The sequence below is a fragment of the Leptonychotes weddellii genome, chromosome 14 (genome assembly GCF_054177405.1).
Source record: "Leptonychotes weddellii isolate Sample4059 chromosome 14, ASM5417740v2, whole genome shotgun sequence".
In the NCBI taxonomy this organism is placed as follows: Eukaryota; Metazoa; Chordata; class Mammalia; order Carnivora; family Phocidae; genus Leptonychotes; species Leptonychotes weddellii.
The window spans coordinates 36,748,858-36,776,124 of NC_138382.1; the positions used below are offsets into that span (position 1 = coordinate 36,748,858).

General features: G+C 41.8%; 1 protein-coding gene and 1 long non-coding RNA gene across 4 annotated transcripts in view; both read right to left on the bottom strand.

Moving 5' to 3' along the window:
- Window positions 1-27,267, bottom strand: part of LOC145717028 (uncharacterized) — a 560,651-nt gene that overhangs the window by 81,338 nt on the left and 452,046 nt on the right. The gene's annotated exons all lie outside the window — the stretch shown is intronic.
- Window positions 7,813-27,267, bottom strand: part of SLC24A2 (solute carrier family 24 member 2) — a 239,949-nt gene continuing 220,494 nt past the window's right edge. For all 3 annotated transcript variants that reach the window (XM_081803017.1, XM_081803018.1, XM_081803016.1), the window contains 3 exons: window positions 22,152-22,241; window positions 15,088-15,254; window positions 7,813-9,742 (listed from right to left, as the gene is read on the bottom strand). In XM_081803017.1, coding sequence (XP_081659143.1) covers window positions 9,493-9,742; window positions 15,088-15,254; window positions 22,152-22,241 — 507 coding nt within the window. In that variant the 3' untranslated portion in view covers window positions 7,813-9,492. The remainder of the gene's footprint in view (window positions 9,743-15,087; window positions 15,255-22,151; window positions 22,242-27,267) is intronic.

Below are 27,267 nucleotides of genomic sequence, written 5' to 3' on the forward strand. Positions count from 1 at the left end.
ATATATTAAATTAATTAAGAATTACCGAAGTGCATAGGGAAGATTTTGTTTTTTTGGTTTGTAAGTCTGTCAGGCTTTTGTTGTATTTCAGAAAATTAGCTATGTTAACTGTGTAAAATTTAAAAAGTGCCTGAGGGAATTTAATTCATAAGTGAGGTTGACTATTTAGAATTTAATCTTTTAAACTTACCAGTTACTTGAGTATAATCAAAGAAAACAGTGATTGTGAATTCCTATTTTTATATAAAATATTAGATTTATAACAAGATTCCTAAATTGAACTTAAAGGCTTAGGGAACACTAGGCTTTTAAATATACAATTTCAATATATTTAATTAATAAAAATCCAATTGTTTATGTAGTCATTTCAGTGAGGTTCCGTCAGACATTTAAGAGCTCAAATGACATTAGTAAGCATTCAGTAAGTGGAGGTTGTAATGAACAGTACATCTTGCTTGCCTTTTTGTTCCTTTGAATCCCTGCAATGAAACCTTTATGACTGTATATCTATTTCTTGAGACCCTGAGGGTCCTGATTAGCTGAAGGCAAGGATTATTCCAAAAACAAAACGTTGTTTTTTTTTTTCTGAGTCAATAATTTTATTACTATCATTTTTCACACCGAGGAGACTTAGTTACATAAAGTGATATTCTATGAGTTGATTACCAGTAGTAGAAGCACAAAGGTGTGGAAAGTGTAACAGGAACACAGTGAAGAAACAAACGCCCTTTATCAAGTGAAGTTCATGTGACAAACACATTTAACTGCAAACAGCCTATGTACAAATAAATATAGCTTTCGGTCTATGTACAGACATATTCACAGAGAATAAACTGACACAAAATCTCCATATATCTGTCATCCAGTGAAAACTGCATGTAATAAACAAAACACAGAAAATGACAAAAATAATTTGGAAGTGCATCAGCTGGATTCTTGTTAGGGGTAAAAATAGGGGTTAAAATGCTTCTTTAAAATGGAGGCAAACAGAGGAAGCGTGAGACGACATCTATCCCTAAAAAGATCCTTTACAAAAATGGCATTCTGAGATTTTTAATGTAACCTGTCCAAAAAAAGAGTTTATGTGTTCTATGGCAAATGGCTACGTTGGGGTCAGCGTCGACCACATTTTCTCTGTTTTACCAATATGCAAAGAACAAATGTATAATTTATCTTTCCTCTAGGGCTAGCAGCAACTGCATTAAATATCCAGGAAGGTAGCTTTGGCTACTCCAATTTTTGATGGCTCTTTGAGACTGCGGATTGCTTAGAAATAGAAGCTCTTGCTTCTGGAGCTCTCTCAGACTTGAGCAGAAGAAACATCTGGGCTAGCTGCAGGGCACAAATACGGATTTTGTGTGCAGGGTTCAACAGGGCTATATATCAACAGAGGCTCCCTCTTCCGGGTGGAGAGTCTCTGCCCTTTGGAGAAACTCTTCAGATCACAAAACAGTCCCCAACAAGAACATCACTGGCTCTGGGACTAGATCCTCTCTCTTAGGGCAAATGGCCATTTAAGCATCAAATTGTCAGGGTCATTCAGTTTAATATACGTGTTTACTCTATATTGATAATTTAGGCACCCAGTTGTGGTGAATATTTCTAGGCTATTAAATGCTTTTTGGTCATTTTTTTAACTTTCCCTCAAATTACACAGAAAGTTGTGATCAAGTGAAATATTAAAGTTTTTAGTTGTGGGGACCTCTGTGTGTATAGGTAAGTAGTCTACCATACTGGTCAGAATTTGTGTATTTTAGCAGAAAGGGAATGCATTATGAAGTCTGTTATTTTCTATGTCCTCCCAAGGAAGGTTGATAATGTCAGCATAGGAAATTATCGACAAATTGTGTATCTATATTTGCCATTTTTATAAGGGAACTTCTTAGGCCCATCCTACATTTATATAAAAACTCAAACAAATCTTAAGTTTCCCAGGTATGTATTTGCCTCATTATCCATTTCACTCACCATATGGGTGAACCTTGCTTTACATAACAAATGGATTCCTGAAAAATACTAAATCTATAATTTAGAAAGAGAAATACTTGCAATATAGTATCAGAACTTGCTATTTAAAGAAACTGTCACAAGCTACTTTGAAGATGAAGAATGCTTTTGTGAAATTAACAATTTCTTTCATTTTCAGAGTTTTATTAAAGTACACATCTAAAATTTATCAGTAGGTTAGGATTGTCTAGAACAATAATTGTATGCAATAAAAAATAGAACAGATAAACTCCATTTTACAACAAACAATACAAAACAGGAATGACTCATGACTGCTTATTGATTGACTATATTCAGAAGCCCTGAATATATGTATTATTGGTATTTTATGGCTTTAATTAAGACAATTGTCTCTTATGAAGTACTATAAAGTGCAATATTAAAAAATTAAAAACCCAAAAGGCATCCATTGTCCTTCAGTTTTATCCTGATGAGAAGAATTGGACATTCATTTAATTAAATGGCAAGGAATTATCTATCCTTACTGCATGCATGTAATTTGATCCTTAAAGTTATTTAATTCAGGGATTCATTCCTTTGTGTGTGTGTGTGTGACATGATTTAAAACATTAGTATTCTCTTTCCGTGAGTTGACTGTTTTAAGAACTGTCAGTCCCAAGGCTTTCGTTACTTACGGATCCATTACAAAGGAACAGGCAGCCCAGTATGTGAGAATGCAGGAGCGAATTCCCATCCTTTTGGTGAACTGTAGCCTGGTTTCCTGGGCCAGGACCCAATCTACAGCCACACAATTCCTATCCAACCTAGCAATTCCTATCCAACCATTTCTCCTATTTCCTACTGGAGTGAAAATACGAATTCCTTTTGGTAAATCAAAGCAGGTAGAGCATCTGAATGATTTCCAGTGGTGTCTCCCCCACTTACAGTTCTTTGCGAGTGTCGAATTATGACCTTAAAAATGAAGCTCATGAGCTTGACCTCCCTCCCCGGGCCTCATGATCATGCTACACCCCGTGTTCATACTTTTCTCCACTGTCAGTTCTGTTGTATCAAGGCCTACTGGTGCTCAGAAGGTATTTCTGTGACTGTACTCTCTTAGGGTTGTGAATTCTGTTCGCACCGTAGGAGCAATCAGGAGGGATTTTTTCCCCTAAGAAATTGCCAATGGCACGAAACAGAAATTGTTGGGGGCAGGGGCCCAGCATTTTTGAATATTCACATTAATGAGGGGGTGCAGAAAATGCTCATTGGACTTGCCAAGTGCAAGCAAACTGGGGACTGGTGGGAAGAATCTCGATGGGGAGTGAGCGCTGAGTCCAACCTGGACTTGAAAACTGGAAATGGCATTAGAAATAAACAGACTGAGACTCAAAAAGGCCAAGTGGAGAGTGGCTCATAGTAGGAAAAATGGCTAACCAAATGCACTGGGGCAGGCTGAGAAACACACCAGCTTCAGCTCAGTGTCTTGGAGAAGAGATAGCAAAGTGACAGGGAACAGAAGATGAATGTGAATTAGCAATGAAATGTGACTTTCTAAAAGTAAGAGCAACAGAGGGGTGCAGAATAAGGGAGCAAAGCATTAGGTTTGCGACGGTTAAGTTAGCCCTGTTGAGAACCAACTTGTGTCATGATTAGTCATAAGGTTCTATAATCCAGGAGCAACCTAAAGCATTTAAAAAGGGTGAGTAGAGAACTATAAAAATCAAGATGGTGAGGAAAAAAGGATTCTGAAATAAAACTCTAAAGACACTTTTGATGAAAACAGATAAAGGGTCACACAGTGGCGGCTCCCAAGTGTGTCAGGGGTACCTGTGAAGAGCGTCCAGACTCAGTTCTTTTTTGTCCCCCAAAAAGACATAGGTGGAGTCATCAACTTGTTGGGCTAGGGTTAACCTTCTGGTTGTTAATGTTAATAGTTGATGAAACCTGTTTCCACCAGGAACATCTACGCCAGGACCTGTCTCCTACAAAAGAACTGTCCTTTTGATGAGGGTGATAGGTTGGACGAACTGTCTTAACAGAATTAAACCTTTGGCAAACTCAATGAAGATTCCATGGCACTCTTCCAGACAGGTAGTTATCTGTTGTTTTGTTGTTGTTGTTGTTGTTGTTTTGTTTTTAATTCTTTAAGGTTTTCCAGTCTGTCAATCAATCATTTAGTGAAAGTGCTCTGGCTTAATTTAGTGTTCTATGCAGTTTCCCTTGTACACTAATTTGAACAGAGATGTCTCTCCAGCTGTAAGTACAGGGTCATTTTTGTCTCTAAAGAAACTGGCTGACTTGTGGATTCATTTTATCATTTTCAGCTCTCTCTTGCTGTTTTTAAAGGACACTTTCACCAGTCAGATGAAAGACCACTGTGGAATTCGGGTGGTTCTGAGCAAGGCTGGCACCCCGGGGGGTACGGAAGGCATGGAAAACAGCAGCACAGACATTGTTTGGAGGGAGGCGGCCAGGTGGAAAGATGCATCACTTCCATACCAAACACAAGTGCACCCCTGCTTCCTACAGATGCTTGAATTCTCCCGGCGATCACATGCCATAACCTGTGCAGTTTCAAAGCTCCCACTGAAGTGAAAAAAACAAAACCCAAAAAACCCAAACCAAAACATTGCAATGCTGTAATGATAAGTAACAGAGTGGTGAGCATGTCCTTTATTGCTTTTCTTGTTTGTTACATAGTTTAAAGACTGTGAAATTAAAGATACACAAAGAGAGAGGCAACGAGCTAAGCTGAAATAGCGGGGCAGGGGCATATGACCTTTCCGTCCCAAGGCCTTCTAGAGAAGGGAAGATACTTTTATCTGGGACTATGCAGGTTCTTATAATTGGTTGAAAAAGCCTGACATTTGTAATTATTTTAAACTATGTGGGGATATATATCACTGTGACACTTGTTTTCTTGGCAATCGCTGTAAAAGTAAATACATTTTTCCTTTCTTCCTTTTCCTTATGCTTCATTTTTTCCCCCACTAATTCTCTTTTAATGGCAAAGCCCTTACTTACTAATTAAAGAAAATATTGCTGAGGGAGGTTTAGGAGTCGAGGATGTGTCTTTTTAAAAATATTAAGCCAGGTGGTTATGTGAGATCTGGCTTAGCAAGAATGAGCATTAGCTTCTATATCAAGCCTTCAGGAGACTGCTGATTTCCCCAGAAATCACCCTGAGGACAGTTTCCCTTTATTTTTTCTGGAATAGAGCTGCCACTTCTAATACGGCCACTTAATCACTGGAGTAACAATCTGTCCGGGTGCAAGGAAGCATGGCATCCTCGTAATCTTGTGTGTGTGTGTGTGTGTGTGTGTGTGTGTGTGTCGGCAGGTGCAGGGAAGAAAGCATACTGACGTTTCCCGAAATGCTTGTATTCAGATAGGTCATCAGACTCCTGTCACATATTCCAACCCAGCAATCTCAACCCAGCAATCTCAGCCGAGCACTGAGCAGAAGTCCCCTCTTCCTCAACTGAGTCTCTGGCCAGCATCTCTAGCTGTTGTCATTTGCTTGGTCAGCTTTCTGTTAAGGTGGTCTGGGGCGGGGGGAGCTTCCCTCTACGGCTCATCGCCCATCTCCCTGTTACGGAGGAGTTTAAGAGCTGTGAGCGTCGGTGGGGAGTTTGCCAACTTTCTCCCTGCCCAGGAAGGGATGTACATTAATATTATCAAATGTCTCATCAGAGAAGCAGCTGTGTTTTGCTGAAAGGCCTCCAAACCACCTGATTCATGTCTTTCCTAGAAAATAAATTATAATGGCCCCTGTCAGGTAGCACCTGTTAGAAGCCTTACAAAGCATTTTCCCTATGAATCAGTGCCTGCCTCTTTTTATAATCTTCTGGGCAAGGCTTTAGGATATTCTGCCGCATCTGCCAAATCGATAAACAGGTCTGTGCACGTGTACTGTGGCTTCCTGATCGGTCACTGCGGGCCTCAGCTTAGGTCCTGGGAGAATGCATAGGTGCCATCCATCTCATCTCCAGCTTCAATGCTTCAGGCACTAGTCGGGTTCAGAAGGCAGCTGGACCCAGCAAAGGCATTTCCGGATGCAACTGAGAAGGTTCTGTTCGGGCATTCTTGGTTTGAGCCAGGTTGCTCTCCTGTGCGGAGGCTGCCTAGGGCGACAGGGGAGGTGACGGCAAGCAAGACCTGCTTGGTTTGCCGTGGCTGACTGGAACCATCTGGGCACGGCCTGTTTGTTTTAGATTGAGAAGCAAGAAGGTGGTTCTAGAATTTTTGATATTTATACACCCTGCTACAAGAAAGCAAAGAGTATCTGCCGTCTAAGCTTTTCCGTTGTGCATTCTTTGCCTGTACGTCAGCACTGGGGCTATGGCTGGCCATTTCCATAGGCTGTATCTCCCCTCTCGGTGTGGGAAAGTATATAGGATGGGGGCCTACTGTGCAGGTTTGTACGTACATGTGCCCAGAACAAACCTTACGAGGTCAGGAGGAGATGATGTTCCCTTGGGCTGGTGGTGTGCGTGACTTTTCTTCTCCCTCATTATGGCAGACTTGATGTGCCCTGCTTTTGAATCCTGAAGGTGACAGGTCAAAGGGTGATGATGTAAGCGGGTGTACCTACAGATCCGGTATAAGGATATATTTATATATGTATATACACAGGCATGCAGGGAAAGCGCTAGAGATGACCTGCTCAGGAAAGTTCTTTCTTACAATTATGCTAATGATTTGAATGCGTTTCAAGATCCACTGTTGCATTCTCTACACTGCTCTCGGGACTTGGCCTAGCCCAACACGTGACCTCACAGACACATCCCGAGGACAGCAGTGGCAGGGCAAGGGGCCTGCATACCAGCCAGCCGGGGAACACGGCTGTTGCACATCGTGCTCAGTGCTCCTCACAGCGGCGGGAATGGGCTCCTAAATCCTGTCTCCTCAAGCGCAACTTTTCATTAACAAGCACAGCATTTCGTGTGACGTGGAGCTTCTAAGGCACGTAAAATGCTCCGTGGCCGCTGGGCTGGGTCTTCACCGTGAGCCGGGAAGGACTGGGAAGGAGTGCGGGGGCGGGGAAGCATCAGCACGTGCTGGGACAAGACGGGGCTACCGTGGGCCTCCCGCATCCTTTTTGGTTTCACGTAGTTTATCTGCAGCTGCGTTAAAGTCACCTATTCAAACCTTCCTTCAAGTAACAGACCAGCCAATAACACACACGCACGCAGTAACCCAGTTTGCTCCCCTTTGAGTAAAGCGCGGGGAAAACCACCCGAGGTTTTGACCAAAAGTTCACTTACCCATTCTCTTTCCCTCTAAGGAAGTAGCACAGATTCTTGCCTCAATACAACACCCTGCCCTTGATGAAGATGCGCGCTTTTCTCACACAGGCGACCACCCGACTTTGCAAAGCGGGAGAGACTCGAAGGCCCGCCTCCTGCGGGGCGGCCATCTTGCTTTCTTGTTCTCCCAGGGAGCCTCCACTCAGGAGCGCCGTCTGCTGGCGGGTGATGCGCACTGCCTGGTACTGCCGTGCTCTGTGGACGGAGCTGGGCTTTTCTGGAAGGAATACTGGGCTTGATCTGGGGCTGTCAGGTCTCCCTTCCTCTCTATTTAATTGTGAGTTGCGCCTCCTGTCTCCCCACGTTAGGAGGTACGTGCCCACAACCCAATCACAGGAGGCATCAGGGATAGAATAGACTGGAGACATCTCGTATAGTTCCCCATAGGTGGCGTGTGCCACCTTGGATGGAAGATGGGTGCAGAATAATGGGCCATCCTCTGTTTACTTTTGCAACTGACTGGAAGGAAAGCGTGACTTGGGCGAATGAAAAACTCTATTTTTTTTTCATCAATTTAGTTTGTCTTCTCCAACCCCCCCCCCACCTCCCCCCACCCCGCCCCATGGTTTTATTTTCTATGGACATAGACCTGAGAAATCATACAAGGTGTCAAGCAGAGTTTGGGGGAATGAATGAAATGAAAATGTCACATGAATGCGGAGCAAAATCAGGAGGTCAAAACCTTGGAGTGACTGGCTTGGGGCAAGCGTGAAGAAGTCTTCAGTGGACTCAACGCTCGAAAGAGTCCCACATGGGGTCCTGATGGAAGGAGAGACACAGATTTTGCACAGGCTTTAACCAAATCCTGGTCCTGGCACCACGGGAGGAGGACTCAGAAACCTTCCCGGGTGCGCTGAGTGTAGAAATGCCTTTCCAAACATCTCTAAGCTGCCTCAATACAAGCAGTATTGATCAGAATCAGTTTAGTTCTATTGGTGGAATAATGATTTCCATAGGCACTGAAGCCCTTTATGAACCACACTGGAAGATGCTTTAAAGAACTACGCCCTTATATTCCCATTAGGTGGCAAGTTCCACTGAGCCCCTCTACTGGATGATATTTCTTATTACATATTGCAGGCTCTCTTGGCAGGCATTTTGATTATATGTGAGCCCTTAGCATCAAAATACGCCTAAATGACAATCACAGCTAGACTTGCCCCCCTTTTTGGGATGGTAATGGGACATGCATTAGAACAATATAGGTTCAGTTTCTATAGTCTTGTTGTCCTAGAAGAGCACTAATTTGGTTTGCAGTTATATTTTCTACTTGCATGCTGGGGCAATATATAAAAAAATTTCAAAAAACCCCAACCTTGGTCACCTCTTCCCTGTCCCCCAAAGCAATATCCACCCAGTCTGGGTTTTACCTCTGTCTGTCCCACATAACCCCGTGGGGTTTGGTCAGTGTGCCCCAGTGGGGGTGGGCAGATAGTCTTCACTGTTTGGCTGGTGGGAATGTTTTGGAGGTCTCAGCTTAGGGTCCCTACAGACCCTCTCCACCAAGCCCTCCTTCCTGCAACATATTTCTCTAAAATACCCACCTTACCAGGCAGGATCCCAATAAGTCGAAGGTAGGCTGAAGGTCACAGCAATGATTCTATTAGTTTACCTCTTGCACTTAAGAGGTAAAGCTCAGACTGAAGGGTGATGCCCCTCTTCAAATAGGTGCTATAAATATACTAGAGCTATCCCTGAAAAGATGCATTTGTATTTATATATATATATGTGTGTGTGTGTGTGACGATTTTATATATATATATATATATATAAAATTTTTCTTTGTGTTTGTATACAGGTATGTATTACTCTATAGGTATGAAAGGAGAGGTATAATACAGGAACAGGCAGGGTGTGTTCATGTGCATCTATTTATAATTTGTATATTTTGTATGTATACATAGAGAGAGCCTCTGTCATTGTTTGCATCATTACAATGAATGTACCTCCGACCAGCGAGGAGTACCTGTCAGTGGTGAATGGAGAGAAGCCCCAAATGGATGGTTCTTGCATGGTCTCTTGCATGAAGTGGTTTCAGTAGGCAAGGTTGGCAGCAGCCTGTGAAATGAGTGGGCCCAGTGTAAATCCATCCATCCTCAAATCCGCCAAGGAGGGACACTTTGAAATGCCCATGGCTGTGTGCTAGCTGCCTCTTCTGGAGCGGTCAAGGAGCCTAGAACCCAGGGCGGGGAGGGGCCATCCATGCTGTTAGTTCAAGCTATGGCTTTTCCTACTAGATGGAGACAGGGCACACAAGAATTCTGTCTTCTAGGAGGACACTGATCACCAGGAACACAAAGTAGAGGCCGAACATGATGAAGCCCAGCACTTTGTTCATCCGCCATTTGCAGAGTGCAATAGAGAGAATGACGAAGAGCAGCATGATGAAGAGGAGGACGATGGCACAGAAGAGGCCATTGCTGCTGACAGCCACTGGTTGGAACCTGTGAATGATGGTGTACAGGAGCCAGGGCAGTGGGAGCCTGTGAGGGATAGATGGGGCAGTCAGACATGCTGAAGAAGGCGTATGGCATAATGTCAGCTTCTTGGAACCTATGATCTGAGGAGGGTGTCTGGTTCACTAGGACTTGCGTGAGGTCGGCCCAGGAAATCACATAAGGAAGTCAGGTGAACTTCAAAAACCTTTACCTATTTTCTGACTGAATTAAGGAGAAGAGGGAATTTGTTCTATGGTTGAGTAAGATCAAAGCTGTGACCACTGCAGGTGATTTTATTTATTTATTTTTAAATTTTCAATTTTTTTTATTTATTTGAAGTTTGATTTATTTTAGAGAGACAGTGAGTGGGGGTGGTGGGGCAGAGGGAGAGGGAGCGAGAGAGTCTTAAGCAGACTATGTACGCATTGAGTGAGGAGCCCTCCACGGGGCTCGATCTCATGACTCTGAGATCACGACCTGAGCCGAAACCAAGAGTCCCATGCTTAACCCACTGTGCCACCCAGGTGCCTCTATTTATTTATTTTTAGAGAAAGAGAGAGAGAGAGCCGAAGTGGGGGAAGGGGCAGAGTGGGAGAGAGAGGAAGAGGGAATCTCCAGCTTGGAGCCCAGCATGGGGCTTGATCCCATGACCCTGAGATCATGACTTGAGCCAAAACCAAGAGTCAGAGGCTTATCCGGCTGAGCCACCCTCTCACTCCAAAAGACTAGTATGACCAGTGCAGGTGATTTCTGAATGTGATTTGAAATAATTGTGTGTGTTTCTGTCTTACCCTAAAAAGGTGAACTGGAAGATTTGTACAGGATAGGAGAAGGAGCAGACAAATGGAGAAAAGGCATAGAAATCAGTGGTGAAAATGGCAACATTATTTTTAGGAATGGAGACAAGGAATAGCAATGACTGAATTAACAATCTACCAGCCAGTGAAAATAAATGATACATGATACAATATAGCTGACTGAGATTTATTTTGGAAAAGATGGGACAACTTTTGGACTAAAAATTGGTCTCCCTGAAAAATTTGAGGAAGACAGTATCTTACATTTGTGATGTGATTTTTAAAAACCTTATTATGTATTTTTATACCTGTTCTCTCCCTTTGAATTTGACTTTTAAAAAAATCTGGTAACATCTTTTGTTTCCTATCCAGAATGGCGACCCTGGAAGACATCGGAAAAGCTCATGGTCAGGTGCATCCTGGGAGTGAGTTAGGACTCCGAGTGAGAGGAAAATGGCCAACAACACGTGACCCACGTGGCCTGTGCCATCTCCAAGTGGCTGGGTGAGACGCAGTTCTATCCACTGAGCCTAATGATGGAACGCTGGCTGGGGAAACATGGACCCAGCCGCCCAGCTGGATGAGGCTTCTGCAGGGTCTTAGCCTTTGGCTAAGGGAGATTCAGTTCTGGCCTGACCTCGGAGAAATGGAAGAAGAGGTGCTCTTTTGAAGCACAAAATTTTCCAAAGGAAAAGCAAATAGTTTGAGAGAAATAATGAGGTCAAGGGGGTAGTGAGTTTACACATCTGGTCTCCTCTGCTGGAGGGAGCAGGTGAAGGCAGAGCCCATGAGTTAAGAATCTTTGAATACCCAGGGCTTGGCACATGCAGGCCCCATCTGGGTACATATTTAACCTGGGCCAAGCTGGAGTGATTGATGCAATTGCCTCATGGCAATCAATACAGCTGTTTTGCTCACTAGAGCCTGCCTGGGAAGTGTTGGCTTCCTGCACCCTGTCAGGAGGGGAGGGGTTCCACAGTCCAGCTCAGGGCACAAGGTGCAATTCCAGCTCTCAGCAGGAGAGGGCAGCCCTGGCATCCTGCCATCAGTAATGGAAAGTCAGGAAAAGAGGGAGTATGTGTGTGTGTGTGTCTGTTGGGGTGGAGTGCTTGAGAGGAGATGGTACAAACGTGAAAACCTCCACTAGGGTCTTGTCCTGGGGAGCTTTTCTTCCGTACTTCCCATCTCTTAGGAAGAAAAAGCCCGAAACCATTGTACTCCTATTAAGCTAGATGTACATGTGCCCACATACACATCAAATTCTGGGAAAACTGTGCTTGATGGCACAACAAATAGGTAAAAACCCTTTGTAGGAAAAATTACATTTTTTCACACCTTTAGATCTATCAATTCTATTGTCAGGGATCAACATAAGAAATATCTGAAATGTTGGGGTGCCTGGGTGGCTCAGCCGAATAAGTGTCTGACTCTTGATTTCGGCTGGGGTCATGATCTCAGGGTTGTGAGGTCGAGCCCCAGGTCCGGCTCCGCTCTGTATGTGGAGCCTGCTTGGGATTGCCTCTCTCTCTCCCCCTCTTCCTCTGCCTCTCCCCTGCCCACGCTCACTCACTCTCTTTCTCAAATAAATAAATAAAAATATATATTTGATATATATATAATACTTGCAAATATAACTTTATTCAGAAAAATGATCATTTCAGTATTACTTTGAGTAGTGAAAAATTGGGGATACCTTAATCTCTAATAAGAAAAAACTAGTTAAGTAGCAAAATACTAAGTCGAGGTAATGTTATGTAGCCATTAAAAATCATAAGCTTATAATGATATAGGCAAATACTCATGATGTAATTCTGTAGTTGAAATGAAGGATGAACGGGGCGCCTGGGTGGCTCAGTTGGTTAAGCGACTGCCTTCGGCTCACGTCATGATCCTGGAGTCCCGGGATCGAGTCCCGCATCCGGCTCCCTGCTCGGCAGGGAGTCTGCTTCTCCCTCTGACCCTAACCCCTCTCATGTGCTCTCTCTCATTCTCTCTCTCTCAAAATAAATAAATAAAATCTTTAAAAAAAAAAAAAAAGAAATGAAGGATGAACATAAAAATAGCAATGTAATTTCAATAATATAAACCATATGAACTAAAACAGGGTGGTGGATTATCATTGATTTTTATTTATGCTTTATATGTATTTTCTAAATCTTTTACCATGAGTATGTATTAATATTATAAGCAAAAGGAAAAAGCCAGCAAGACTATGAAATAGCTTTTATACTCCATATATTGCTAACAAGTTCATCAACTGGTATAAACTCTTTTTGAAAAGTATACATCAAAAGCCATTAAAATGCTCATAATCTTTAATAAGTCTTGAAGGAATTTATCCTAATAAAAATAATTAAAAGATGAGGTTTTCTGCATAAAGGTCTTCATCAAAGTACCCATAACTGCCAAAAATTGGAAAGAGTAAAAAAACAAATTGTGGCTCAGCTGAAAAGCAACAGGATGAAATATTTTGAAGTGATAAACTGTTAATTATGAGAACTAAAAGAAACTCAGAAAAATAGTTGATTTACTAACTAATAGATGTCTACATTGTGCCAGGCATAAATGGCTTTTTTTTTTTTTAAAGATTTTATTTATTTATTTGAGAGAGAGAATGAGATAGAGAGCATGAGAGGGGGGAGGGTCAGAGAGAGAGGCAGACTCCCTGCTGAGCAGGGAGCCTGACGTGGGACTCGATCCCGGGACTCCAGGATCATGACCTGAGCCGAAGGCAGTCGCTTAACCAACTGAGCCACCCAGGCGCCTAGGCATAAATGGCTTTAAAATGGAAAAATAAAAGCCCTCCGAAAGGACAAAACTGAATATTCACGAAGAAAACTTTGTGAAATATTTGGAAGAGAACATACAAAAATTAAATGTTGCTTTTGGGTAGTAGGGTTAGAGGTTATTTTTCTTTACACTTTCATTTAACCTGTGACTATATATATAATTTAAGAACAGTGAACAAAAAGCACCTTGCAATTCCCTAGAATATTTATTTTTCAAAAACATGACAAGTAGGTCTTATAATTTTCCCCAACTTGTAGGATTTTCTCTCTTTATACTATAGCACATTTTATTTTCCTTTTTACAGGAGATTGACCACAAAAACTACTCTAAATGTGTAGGCAGTGCAACTGAGAAATACTGTTTCTACTAGAGACAGCCTTCCTTTAAAACAGGTACCCTTTAAGGCATTCATTCATACATTCATTCATTCAGTCTGCAAACATTTGTCGAGGCACCACCATGCATTAGGCATTGTATGAGGCTTTGGGGAGCTGCTCTTGAGCAGTTCACAGTCTAGTGGGCAGACTGATAAATATGACCATGACAAGAGTATGATCTGCAGAGAGGACCCAGGAACAAGAATCCCCAGTCAGGCCCAAGGGCATCAGGGAAGCTGGGATTTGACATTGGTAGGGTAAGTTGGAGTTTTCCAGACAGACAAGCAGGGAGGAATCTTGAGTGAGAGGGGCCTGTGAAGGAAGGAAATATGGCAGGAGAGGGAACCTTTGGAATTCAAAGATGGTTAAGATGGTGGGAGCTCAGGGCAGGGTTTTATGCAGAGTGTTGTGGTGGAGAACACAGACTCTGTCCAAATCCCAGCTATCTCACTTACTAGTTTTGTGAACTCTGTGCCTTTCTGTTTCCTTACCTGAAAAGTGGGGATCATAATACATATGTCATAGGATCATTGTGTGGCTTAAATGGATAAAAATGTACATAGAGTACACAAAGTAGACACTGATTGAGAAAACATAGGTAATGCAAAGGTATAAGAGAGACTAATATTCAGGATGTTCAATGCGAAAGTCAATCCATTTTAGTGAGTTTCTAAATTCAAGTGTCAAGAGCTCAGTTCTGGGAACATAGGATCACATCCCATGTCTTACTTTCTCAGGGGTTCTCATTCAGGGTTATTTATCAGACACTTTTACTTCTGACAAGTTAAATGCAATGACAGAAATAATAGCATCCCACCCCAGTCTGATCCACTTTAGAGATTATTCATATTGAGAACTCCAGTTTGCTTAACTGTAAGAATAGATCTTGTCTTCTGACTTTCAAAAAACCTAGAATATCTTTACCAGCATACATAAATGATAATGCCAAACCTACCAGCCTTTTCCAAGGAAGGAGATGGGATATTTTTGCTGGGCCTATGTTTGTTCCAATCTGTTTTATGATCCAAAATCTCACCCGAGGCTGGTGGGGACTTTAATTAGAATTAGAATATGGAAAAAAAATACAGGAAAACTGTACAGCATCTCCATCATACCTGAATACTGAATATTCTTAACTTGTAGCCAACGCCATTATATAAGCGAAATTCTTAACGTATTTCCTACAGTAGCCACTCTGTATGCAGGTGTGTGTTTCTGCCTACCTAGGGGTAGCTTATTTTTCATTAAGTTCTCTGAAAATGAAAAATGGAGTCAGTGAACTTGAATGGTACTCCCAATGTTTACTTTCTATTGGTATTGGTTAATTTTGGGCTCAGAGATCCTGGTCGTGTCTTCACAGCCTCTCAGAAGACAAAGACAGTGATAGAGCTGGAGTGTGCACCTTCACAGAACTGTCTCTACTCACCCTACAGTGATGTCAAAAATGTTGCTTCCAACGGAGCTGGACACAGCCATGTCCCCGAGCCCTTTCCGGGCCACTATGACACTGGTGATAAGATCAGGGATGGAGGTCCCAGCAGCCAAGATGGTCAGACCCATAATCTCTTCACTAATGCCAATTGTCTCTCCAACCTAAAAGGAATGACAGGGACACATAAGAGTTTCTGAAGTCACAAAACCAACAAACCCACAAACATTTCCATGTAACTCCCTTTCTTTGAAAAAAGATTTATTTATTTATTTGAGAGAGAGAGAAAGCGAGAGCGCATGCCTAAGTGGGAAGGGCAGGGAGAGGGAGAGAGAATCTTAAGCAGACTCCCTGCTGAGCATGGAGTCCGACATGGGGCTCCATCTCAGGACCCTGAGATCAGGGCCCTGAGAACATGACCGGAGCTGAGAGAAACCAAGAGTCAGATGCTTAACCGACTGCGCCACCCAGGTGCCCCACAACTCCCTTTAAAATAATCCCTCCACTATGCGGAAGGCTGAGATGATAAAGAAGAGTGAGCCACAATCAGTGCCATAGAGGAGTTCATACGCTAATCATATTCAGACCCAAGAGACCAGGAATGTTCACATGAGGATTAAACAGATAATTTCAGGAAAGAGCTATAGGGGGCTTGAATGCCGTCTCTATATGATGTCTGTTAAGACTGAGCAAGGGAGGCAGAAGAAGGGAGTTCTTTTTTTTTTTTTTTAAAGATTTTATTTATTTATTTGAGAGAGAGAGAATGAGAGAGAGCACACGAGAGGGGGGAGGGTCAGAGGGAGAAGCAGACTCCCCGCCGAGCAGGGAGCCCGATGCGGGACTCGATCCAGGCACTCCAGGATCATGACCTGAGCCGAAGGCAGTCGCCCAACCGACTGAGCCACCCAGGCGCCCCAGAAGAAGGGAGTTCTAAAAGCCAACTGGCCATTGGCTCCAGGGGCCAGTGCCTGGCAGTGGCACCAAATCCTGTCACAGATTTGCCTTTGGATTAACAATTGAACGTTAAGGACGGACACCCAGTGTTCCCATTTTTTCTTTGACGTCTCCTAGTGTCTGTAACCCACTCTTAAACACTTTTAGACTACTATTTCCATTGGAAACTTGATTTGGGGTGTTTTGAGGTTTGGTAATATATGACTGTAAATCAGCAAGGCAGCTGTGGAGAAACCAGCAATTAGGGAATCACAAGTCCAAGGCCTGGCTCTGGCATTTATTAAGAACTTGACCTGTTGTTAAGTTAACCAATCATGTACTGTCTTTGATCCCTTGCTTTCTTATCCTTATAGTGGGGATGATAATACCTACTTTACAAGGTGGCCGGGAGGACTAAGAAGATCATTTGTGGAAAAATCCTTTGCAAAAAGCACAACATTAGTGAAAAGCAATAGGGGATGGTTATTATGTTTTATTTTGGTCTTTGCCTTTTAACACTGATGAAGTCTATTTTGGACAGTTGGTCTAGCCTCAGATGGAGGCTTCTCCATTCTCTTGAGCAACTTTTTTAAGAGTCTTCTTGGGACTTTTAAAAGCTTTATGTATTTTCTGGAGCTGGCAAACTGCAGTTCTGAAAACTTTTAAGATAATGCTTTCAATTTGGTTTTCAACAGCCTACTCGATGACATTCATCATTTTTGAAAAAAAATTCAAAGGGCCAGAGTAGCATGTAAGAATAAGGGTTTTTAGGGAATAGAATAAACTCATTTTTATTTATTTCATTTTATTTATTTATTTTTAAAAATATCTTATTTATTTATTTGACAGAGAGATAGCACAAGTAGGCAGAGTGGCAGGCAGAGGGAGAGGGAGAAGCAGGCTCTCCACTGAGCAGGGAGCCGGACACGGGGCTCGATCCCAGGACCCTGGGATCGTGACCTGAGCCGAAGGCAGTGGCCCAACTGACTAAGCCACCCAGGTGCCCCAATAAACTCGTTTTTAAATACCTTTTGTGATTTATAAGTAATAGCTTGGTTTCCAGTAACTTAAAATCATAGTTGGGAGCTATTTTTGTTTTGATGGTCATGTCTGCTCTAGAGCCTGGCTAGCTGAACTAGTTTATCCTGTCCTCATGGAGCAAAGATTCACTGTTCCCCATCAGAAAGGAAGTCTATGGGGGAGCGTGGGGGGCTCAGTCGGTTAAGCATCTGACTTCGGCTCAGGTCATGATCCTAGGGTCCTGGGATCCAGCCCTGTGTTGGGCTCCCTGCTCAGTGAAGAGTCTGCTTCTCCCTCTCCCTCCCCCCTCTGCCCATCCCCCCTCCTGCTCTCTTGCTTACTCTCTTTCATCTCTCAAATAAATGAAATCTTAAAAGAAAGAAAGAAAGAAAGTCCATGTGAGCAGAATCACTGCTCTGATCACTATGGTCTCCCTAATACACAGAATATAGCTCGGTATTTGGTAGACTCTCAATACCTATTTGCTGAATAAATCAGTCAATCTACATACTTAGGTGATTTTACTAGCATGTTTTCCACTGATTCTCCTAGAAAAAATGAAATAAGGGTGCTGCACAGGAGTGCCCTATTTGAATAGAACTCTCCTTGATGACCTATTTTTTTGGGTAAGATTTGGAATGAAACATTTTCAGAGACTCTGAAGATGCTGACTGAATGCTGTTATCCCCAATAAATAGGCTGATTCTTCAAGGGAGTTCTACAGCAGTGACTACTTTAAAACAACACTTATATTTAGAGTTTGAATGGCTCTATAGGCAGAAAAAACAGAAATTGAAGAAGGGTGGTTTGGTGGTGTGGTTAAGAGGGACGGCTTGGATACAGGGAGACCTGGGTGCCAAGCTGCACCTGCTGTTCCCAGTATGTGGTAGCCAACATCCCCGAGCCTCAGTTTTCCTCATCTGTAGAATGGAGATAATAATATCCACCCTCAGAGCTGTTGTGATGATTATATGTGATGATGAGACAGAGCAAATAGCACGGTGTCAGGTATAAATATTCAATAAATATCAGCTATGCTAACTCAGACCCTACTCCTTTCTCTCTCCAGCTTATCAGACTGCAGCCACTGGGCTCTGGCAGCAGAGACCGAAGCTGGTGAATAGGCGTCAGTCTCTGATGTGGGAGATCACCAGGATAATGAAGACTTTTTATTGTACATCCAACTCCTGATGAATCTGTGCGGCTCCTAGAAACCCTTTCGCTAATTGAGAACTAGTCTTCCTAAGCTCATTTTAAGACCATTTCACTGCATTTGGCTTTCCGTGAGTTAGAGGCAAGATGACAGGTACAGGGATGGGACAGGGCTGATCAAATTGGCAGCATGAGAGAAGTTAGAAAGGACATCAGCCGTCTCTTGGGGGGAATGCCTTTGTTTTCTAATGGAAGTAGATGGTGGGGTGACTCAGAATCCAAATCCAGTGCTGCTCCGAATATCTCAGGCTGTGGTTCCTTGCCTTAGTTTAAGGAGGAGCTGCAAAAATGTCATATTGGCGAAATAAGACACAAGGTTGTATCTGACTCTTAGAATTAACGTCTCCTATTCGATGCAGGATGGATTTTAACCGTATGTTCTCATTGCCCAAGGAATTTACTAATTTCATGATGCAAAAACAATAAAAGGTAACAAAAACTAAAGGAAAGTCTGCATAAAGCATTTTATGGAAAGGGCATTTATTTTTGGCCAAACAGTAGCTAAATAATGATATTAAATAGCATTGACAAATAACAAAACAGTTGAGCACTAAATGGTGCATTTGTTATCTTTCTGGCTTTTATAGCTCAAAAGTACAAGCAACAGAATTAGAGCTAGATTTCTTAGAACAGAATCTGCTATTTTGATCAGCTGTCTGAATGTCTTAAAAGAGAAGAGCATTTCTATGGGAGAAAAGAAGGGGAAGCTTCTCATTCATTACTAGAAAGTAAGGTTTCTCTTTATGCACTTTATATTCCTGGGCTTTTTGGCAATTACTATTGTTCTAGGCATTGTGTTTGCATTTTTCTACAAGAGAATGAAAAGGAAGCAAGAGTATGGAATTAAGATAATCATTAAAAAGGACAGAAAAGATGGAAGTCTATAGGATGATGTTTTCTAGAATGGCTAAAGAGAGATACCTAGAAAACAGGTGAGGAAAAAAAACCCCACCATTTTTTTTCTTTATCAGGACATGAAAGAATAAAAATAATAATAATTATTTTTTTAAGAATAAAAACAATTATTAAGAAGAACCAACACATGTTATAAATGGCAAACAGTCCTTCTAGCCTGGCAATCTGGAGACTGAGAAGCAGCTCATCTTCTGCAATTATTTCTGGGCAGTATTGGTAGCAAATGACTTTCAATGAATGTGGAAAATCATGACTTTGGGGCAAGCAGAACTTCTTCAGGGGGTCAACAATTTTTTGGAAATATCCAGGAAGAATAATCCAAAGTCAAACATCATAAAATAACTAGGATAGGAATAATACAAAGTATCCTGTAGGAATAATACCGGGTATACTAACTGACGTTTCCAGTGGATTTTTTTCAATGATGTTATATGTTCTTTTTCTTTAAAAAAAATTAAGGTGTAATTTACATACAGCAAAGTACAATTTTACATTCAGTAAAACTCACGCTTTAAAAAAGTGTATAGTTCTGTGAGTTTAGGTAAATGCATGCAGTCCTGTTTCTCCACATCCTTATCAACATGTCTGGGTTTTTGAATATAGGCATCCTAGTGGTTGTGAAGTAGTATCTCATGTTTATTTTATTTTATTTCTTTAGAGAGAGAGAGAGTACGTGTATGTGAGTGGGTGGGGGGAGGAGCAGAGGGAGAAGAGAATCTCAAGCAGGCTCCGCACCCAGTGCAGAGCCTGACATGGGGCTCCATCTCACAACCATGAGACCGAGCTGAAATCAAGAGTTGGACACTTAGCCAACTGAGCCACCCAGGCGCCCCTTATGTTTATTTTTAAACAACTCTCTCTCGAGATACAATTCACGTACCGCAAAACTCACTTACTTAAACTGTATATATAATTCAATATTTTAGCATATTTATAGATTTATAGAGCTATCACCATAATTTAAATTTAGAGCTTTTTTATCATCCCAGGAAAAAACTCTGTACCCATTAGCAGTCCCTCCCCATTCCCTTCAACCTCCCCAACCCTAGGCAACCATTAACTTTCTGTCTCCCTATTTTTCACATTTCATATCATTGGAATCATTCCAAATATGATCTTTTGTGACTGTCTTTTTCATTTAGAATAATATTTTAAAGGTTCATTCACATGTAGCATGTACCAATACTTTGGTCCTTTTTGTGGAATAGTATTCTATTGTATGGATAGACCACATTTTGTGTGTCTATTCAACAGTTGATGGACATTTGGGTTGTTTCCACTTTTTGGAAATTATGAATAATGCTGCTGTGAACATGTGTGTATAAATTTTTGTGTGGATGTTTTCATTTCTCCTGGGTATACAGGTAGTGGAATCACTGGGTCATATGGTAATAACTCCATGCTTAACATTTTGTGGACTGACAAACTGTTTTCTAAAGTGGCTGCATTATTTTATATTCTTACTGTCAATATATAAACGTTCCAATTTCTATACATCCTCTCCAACACTTGTTATTGCCTGTCTTTTTGGTTATATCCATCCTAAATGAGAGCCAAGTGGTATCTCATCACGGTGGTGATTTGCATTTCTCTAGTGAATAATGATGCTGAGCATCTTTTCTTGGGGGTATTATCCATTTGCATATCTTTGGTGAAATATCTATTCATATCTTTTATCCATTTTATACATTAGGATGCCCATAGATGCTTGCCTTTCTATTATTATTATTATTATTTTTTTTGAGTAGGCTTCACACCCAACGTGGGGCTTGAACTCATGACCTTGAGATGAAGAGTCGTGTGCTCTGCCCACCGAGTGAGTCTGGTGCCCCTTGCCTTTCTATTATTGAGCTTTAGGAGGTGTATATATATATAAGTATATATAATATAAATAAATATATAAATATAAATATATATATATATACATACACACACATATATATATATCCTGAAGTGCTTTTTCAGATGTATATGATGTATATTTTAGGATTATATTAAACAAAGAATACAAGTGGGAAGTTTGAAATTTGTGTAGTTTATAATGGAGGATAAAAACATGGGTTCTGGAGTTTCAGAGCCCTGGGTTACAGTCTCAGTTCTGTTATTTAAACCTATATGATCCTGAGCAATTTTATTATTATCTCTAAGCCTAACTCCTTTATCTGTAAGTATGAATAATAATAGCGCCTCCTTCATGGGATTTGTGCCTATGCAGAGGGTAACTCTCAATATCATGAGGACGAAGTGATGTGAATTATCCAGCATCTGGTACCTATTCAATCAATAATGGTTACGACCATTATCTCTGAGAATGTGAAATGTTTGCATTTCATTCTTTCATCCATGTGTTACAACAAACAACTCCTGAGAGTTTATTCTTGTGATGGCCACTAGGACTGGAACTGAGTTGAAAGTGTTGGAGTAATGTGGGTAAACAGTAAAAGGGTTATCTTTGTATTATTTCTAAGTACTGCATATGAATGTACATTTATCTTAAAATTACAAGTTTAATTAAAAAAAAAAAGTGGTAACAGCAAAATACATCATCATTATAGCAAACTGCGGTTCAAGGAAGAAACTATTTTGTCTCCAGGTCTCTTCCTAGAGCCAATTTGAAAGGCTGGTGAGAGCGTGAGGTGAGTGGCTGCCCAAGAGGAAGTAAGTGTCATGGAGTTGGGCAAAACCTTGACATTCCTCCTAGACTGGGCTAGGCCTGGATTCAGGCTACAGAGGGCAAGAAGAGTTGGGGTGACCTTCTCCACACGGATGTCCAGGGTTATGCTGATTTGACTCCCCGCCACAAGAAAAGGTCAGGAGGCATGGGGAAGTTCAGTGGGGTAAAATCCTTTAGTCCTGGAATACGTACCTTGTCTTGTTGGACATAACACTATTCTGACTCTTTCCCAAAGCAAACACGTCAATGAACCCTCTGGCAACCACGAGCAGAACCAGGCAGATGGGCGTTCCTCTCAAGGTCTTACCTGGTGTGCCCACCAGACCATTAAGTAAGAGAATACAGCGATCCAGGTGATGGAGCCGAAGAATGTGATGGGAAAAAACTTTCTTGATGACTGAAAGAGAACCAGGAAGAGGTGAGAGCATCAGTACCATCCATGAGGTGGATCTGAGAGACCAAAGCTAAATCCACCAATACCGCTACTCCTCCCCCATTGCCTTCCATCTTTGTAGGCTCAGCAATCAAAAGGCCCTGCCTACCCTCAGTCAAGCTGGGCCAGGAAGATTCTCTCTTGGGAATGTTGGTTGGAGCCAAATCATCACCAAGCTAGTTCCTGAGATGGAAGTCTCTTGAAGAGAATGTCTGTTCCTGCTGTTGGCTGCTCAGATGCCCCCTGTCCCTGTCCTTCCCATGGCCTTGTCTCTCAGTCTTGCCCTCAATCTCTTGATCACCCCATAGCCTTCCTCTGTCTCCTGTTCCCTTCTGCTCAAGTTCATCAGAATCAGTTTCTATTGCTTCACCCCATGTATCCTAGCAGTCCATTGGCCAGAAAACCTAGGTGATTAATTGCTTTTAACAAGAAGGATCAATAGGTTCCAAAATAGGTTCATCTTACTGCCCCACAAATTACTGGCAAAAGCCACATAGAAGAAGCCATCACCATAGTTTCTATAGATTCCTGAGGACAGCCGCCCTCCAGGACATTTGAACCACTGTTGTAGAGTTAGAGCAGACAAAGGCCTGGTGCACTGCTCTCCACAGAGGTGGCAGAGTAGATGATCTTGGGATGGTTTTCTCTCCTGTTCTGCACCCTGACTGTATTATGTCCATTTCTGCTTTGAGCACTGGCCTTTGTGCAATCTCAGGCTTACAGTGTGAGCACTTTATTTTTTAAAATTCAATTATAATGAACATGCAGTGTTATATTAGTTTCAGGTATACGATGCAATATAATGATTCACCAATTCTATACATTATTCAGCGTTCAGTGTGAACACATTTAATTTCTTTCAAACATAAGCCAAAATCAGACACTCCAAATGCAGTGTTTCTTACCTGCCCCCACTACAGGGAGACCAGGCTTGCATGGGATTGTAGCGGTGTTTTTTTGATAGCTTTTTTTTTTTTTTTTGCAAAATTGGGGCCCTTTTAAAACATGCTCAGATAGCAGAATGCCCTCAGCCTTTCACCTATTACTGCCAAACACTTTTTATTTCAAAGCTCTCCACTATGAGAAACAATCTCATTTTTTGCTTTGATAATGCCATCCAATTTTGTCCAGAGAAGTGAATCCTGGAGTTGACTTGGATGAAAGCTATCTCGGTTGTCTAAAGAGCTGACCTTGGGCAGTCACACAGAATGCTTTTTGTCATGGCTTTTGAGATCTTCATTAAGAGGAAAAGATAAACTTGTACCTAGTAATCTTTTGAATATCTATAATAATAACAAACATAGTCTCTATCGCGCCAAACCAGGTGTATGTTCTCTTTACTAATTTTGAGTTTTCAATATATGCTTTTATTATCACTCATACCATTCTGTTATATTTCACAATAACCATTTCTTTCACTTAACGAGTGCTGCCTTTTTTTGGGCTATTTGTTAGCCGCAGTGTCTGCAAGACCCATGGGCTTGATTAAATTGGGGGAGACATCAGGCCACAGGGAAAAGGAAGACTTTTCCAGGCAGATGGGAGTTCCTCTCAAGGTCTTACCTGGTGTGCCCACCAGACCATCAAGTAAGAGAATACAGCAATCCAGGTGATGGAGCTAAAGACTCAGGCCCCTCCTGGGGGCCTGAGCACTTTAGTGAGTTATGAAAAAAAAAAGTAATCAGTTTTTCAAAGTGGACGTTGAGACATTCACTTCTGAGGGCGAATTCCTTTAAAGCTAAGGATTCAGCTGGATTTTGGAGACCAGATTCCCCAAGTCTTGGAATTGCCAACACTAAGAAGGCAAGTTTTCCCAGACATGGCATTTAGCTGATTGGAGTCCCCATTCTTTCCCTCTGGTCACAAGTCACTGTTTCAGGATCCTAAGTGGGATGAGTGTTTCATCTCCTGTAGCCAGGCTCTGTAGCAGGGAAGGAAAAGGCCTTTCTTGTGATGTGGGGCCCCACATGAGATTGAAGCAGCCACCAGGCTGTGATTCTGAGCATCCTGTGAAGGAATGGAGTACCATCTGTATACTTTATGGTACAGTGTATGTACTGGAGATCTTGGGAGAGTCCTCATTTCATAGATTGCTCATTTTACAGCTTAGATCATTTATTAAATATATAATTAATATTTTATTTATTATGGCTTCGCACGTCTGTACATTGATGTAATGTGACAAGTCAGAATCAAATTATTTGAACATATTTCTCATCTGAAGAACATCATCCCTGAACCATGGAACATTCCTAGTCAGAAGGTAGAAACTAAGGAAGCAGACTAAGGATGTAAAGGAACTAAATTCACATCAACATGCTAATGAAAACCTCTCTCAATGATGCTTGTGATTCTTGATCAAGAGGTCAACTAGTAATCAATGGACATCTATGTGTATCTAGTGTTATATTAGGGGCTCAGTGAAAAGGAATTAAAGATAGGTTTTTTTTTTTTTTTTTTGTGAGTTTCCAGGTCTTCATCATAAACTAGGGGTAGGTAAAGGCTGGGTACCTACTCTATACCCAGATCTTGAACTAGACCTGAAATTCAAACCTAGGTCTGTCTGACTATCCAGCATGTATTCCTAATATTTAGGTTATACTGATTTGTTCTTAGAGAAAAAAAGGGCCAATAATGCTCAAAATATGCCCAGCTATGGACATAATGATGATGATCATTGTAATACTAGCCTGTGCTCTGAATGTCAGAAAATATAAGGAGCATCGGGGAGATAGGGGCTAGTATTCTGGCTGAACAGCCATCTGCCTCACCCAACCTCCCATATTGTTCCTGATTGGGAAGCATCAACCCTTTATGCATCGGGAGTTTAGTTCAGTGTTTCCCAACTGTCCAACTACCTTATCCTTTCCAATCTCACAGCCCAGGTAATTCCCTCCTCTTTCATTTTTTCTGAACGACTCCCCTTATTCGGATTCTATGGTCTCATTCCAGACATCACTGCCCAGTCGCACTTGTGCAATTATTTAGTGCCAAGTCTCACTGGAAGGAAGAAAATAGCCCTTGAAGCCAAGGTCTGACATGTCAATTTTTGGTTAGTAATGGTGGCTCATCCTAACATCTGCTGGGATGAACCTCCTACTAATTAGCAAAAAACAAATTGTGTCCATGTGCCGGCCATTTTGTTCCCAATGTAATGGTTTACATGTATAATTGACAGCTAATGTTCTCATTAGAAGCTTTCAGTACATCAGCGTGATACTTTCTTGGCTTGAAAAATGTTTCTGGACGTTAGCTGGTTGCACAAATTGGCCATATCCTTACTGATCTAAATTTGACAAATATTCACTGAGCATCTATTCTGTGCAAGGTTTGAGGGGCATACACATCTAACAACAGTCCCCCAAACAATCCTATTAAAGATGGAAAGTGTGTTCTCTGGATGAATATGACCGGTATTGAAATCCCTGCTCACAGATTACCAGTGATGTGACTTGAGACATATCATTTTATCTCCTAAGCCTTAGCTTTTTCATCTGTAAAGTGCGGGGGGGGGGGGCGGGCGGTTAACAATATCTGGTTGTTCTGAGGATTTCGGGTCTATAAAGTGTCTACCAAAGTGCCTGGCACGTAGTAAGTGCTCAGATAATAGTGACGGTTCTTATTAGATGATGTTCTCCTCATTTTGGTTTTTAAGAGACAAGGAAACTGAAGTTCAGAGAGGTGCAAGTGGCTGCAGAGACCAGGCTGAGGTTCTTGGCTTCACCTCTCACTTGCTGGGTGTGCTTGGACAAGTCACTAAACCTCTCTGGGTCTCAATCACTTCTTTCTTGCTAGAACTGTGCTTGGTACACAGCAGACACAATAAATACTTGGTGAACAAATCAATGACTGGTATGAATTGCAAAAACAGAGCTGACTTCTTAGGTATCTTCCCAGTTTAGATGGTCATGCTGTGATGCGTTTAGATGCATTCCTGTTTTGTAAGAGCACCCATCCTAAGTCAGGAGAGAATATAACTTTTGGGGGTCTTTATTTCTTTTATGATTTTCAATGTTTATCAAAGACATGTTCCTTGTTAAGCTTTATATTTTAGTTCTTTTGCTTTGAAACCAAAGCCATTATTTGAAGAAAACGATAAAAGTGAATTAATCTGAGCTGGAAGTGTGTATAATCCAACAAACACTGTCATATAATTTGCATATAAATGAAGTGGAAATAAAAACAAGTGGGAGTACTGTTTACTCTGAAACTGGATGGATACTAAAAAATCATGTTTTCCTCGTAATTACTGTCGAGGTTCGGAACGTTCATCTCCATGGGTAATTCCAAAACCACTGGGGACACAGAGTGCCAAGCACTCCGGAGGAGCAAATGCTTATTAATTAATAATTTTCTCCTCTTTTTTTCTTCTCCCTTGATATTTTTTCAGGACGCCCTGGTGGCAATGCATGAAGGCCGAGGTAGACTGCCAAAATGGCCACAGCACTTTCCAATTTTTCTTAACAAGAGTCGAGGTCTGTTTCCCCATCCTTTGACTCTGGGCTGGCCTTATGACTTTCTTGGACCAACAGAATATGGTAGAAGTGACAGCATGCAGAATCCAAACTAGATCTCAAGAGGCTTTGCAGCTTTCATTCTTGCTGTCCTTGGAACTTGGCCATCATGTGCCTCAGCTCTGGCTAGCCTACTCAAGCGTCAGGGACCGTGCGGGGCAGAGATGAGCTTTTCCCACTGACATAGTCCTATGCCAACAAGCCCTCAGCCAGATCAGTGAGCAGAACTGTCCGGCTGAGCCCAGGACAAACTGTCCATTCAGAGAATTCTAGACTAAAAAATTGCTTCCTTTTTTAAGCCACAAAGTTTTGGGCTGGTGTGTTACACTGCAAATGATCACTGATACAAGATCAAACCTACTGAAACTCTTCTGTGCTAAGCACAATCAAGAACCCATTTGTTGTCTTTTGTATCAACCGGCATGGTTTCTTTCATTTGGCATTGTGTACATGCAAAGGATGGCCATATAATCCAT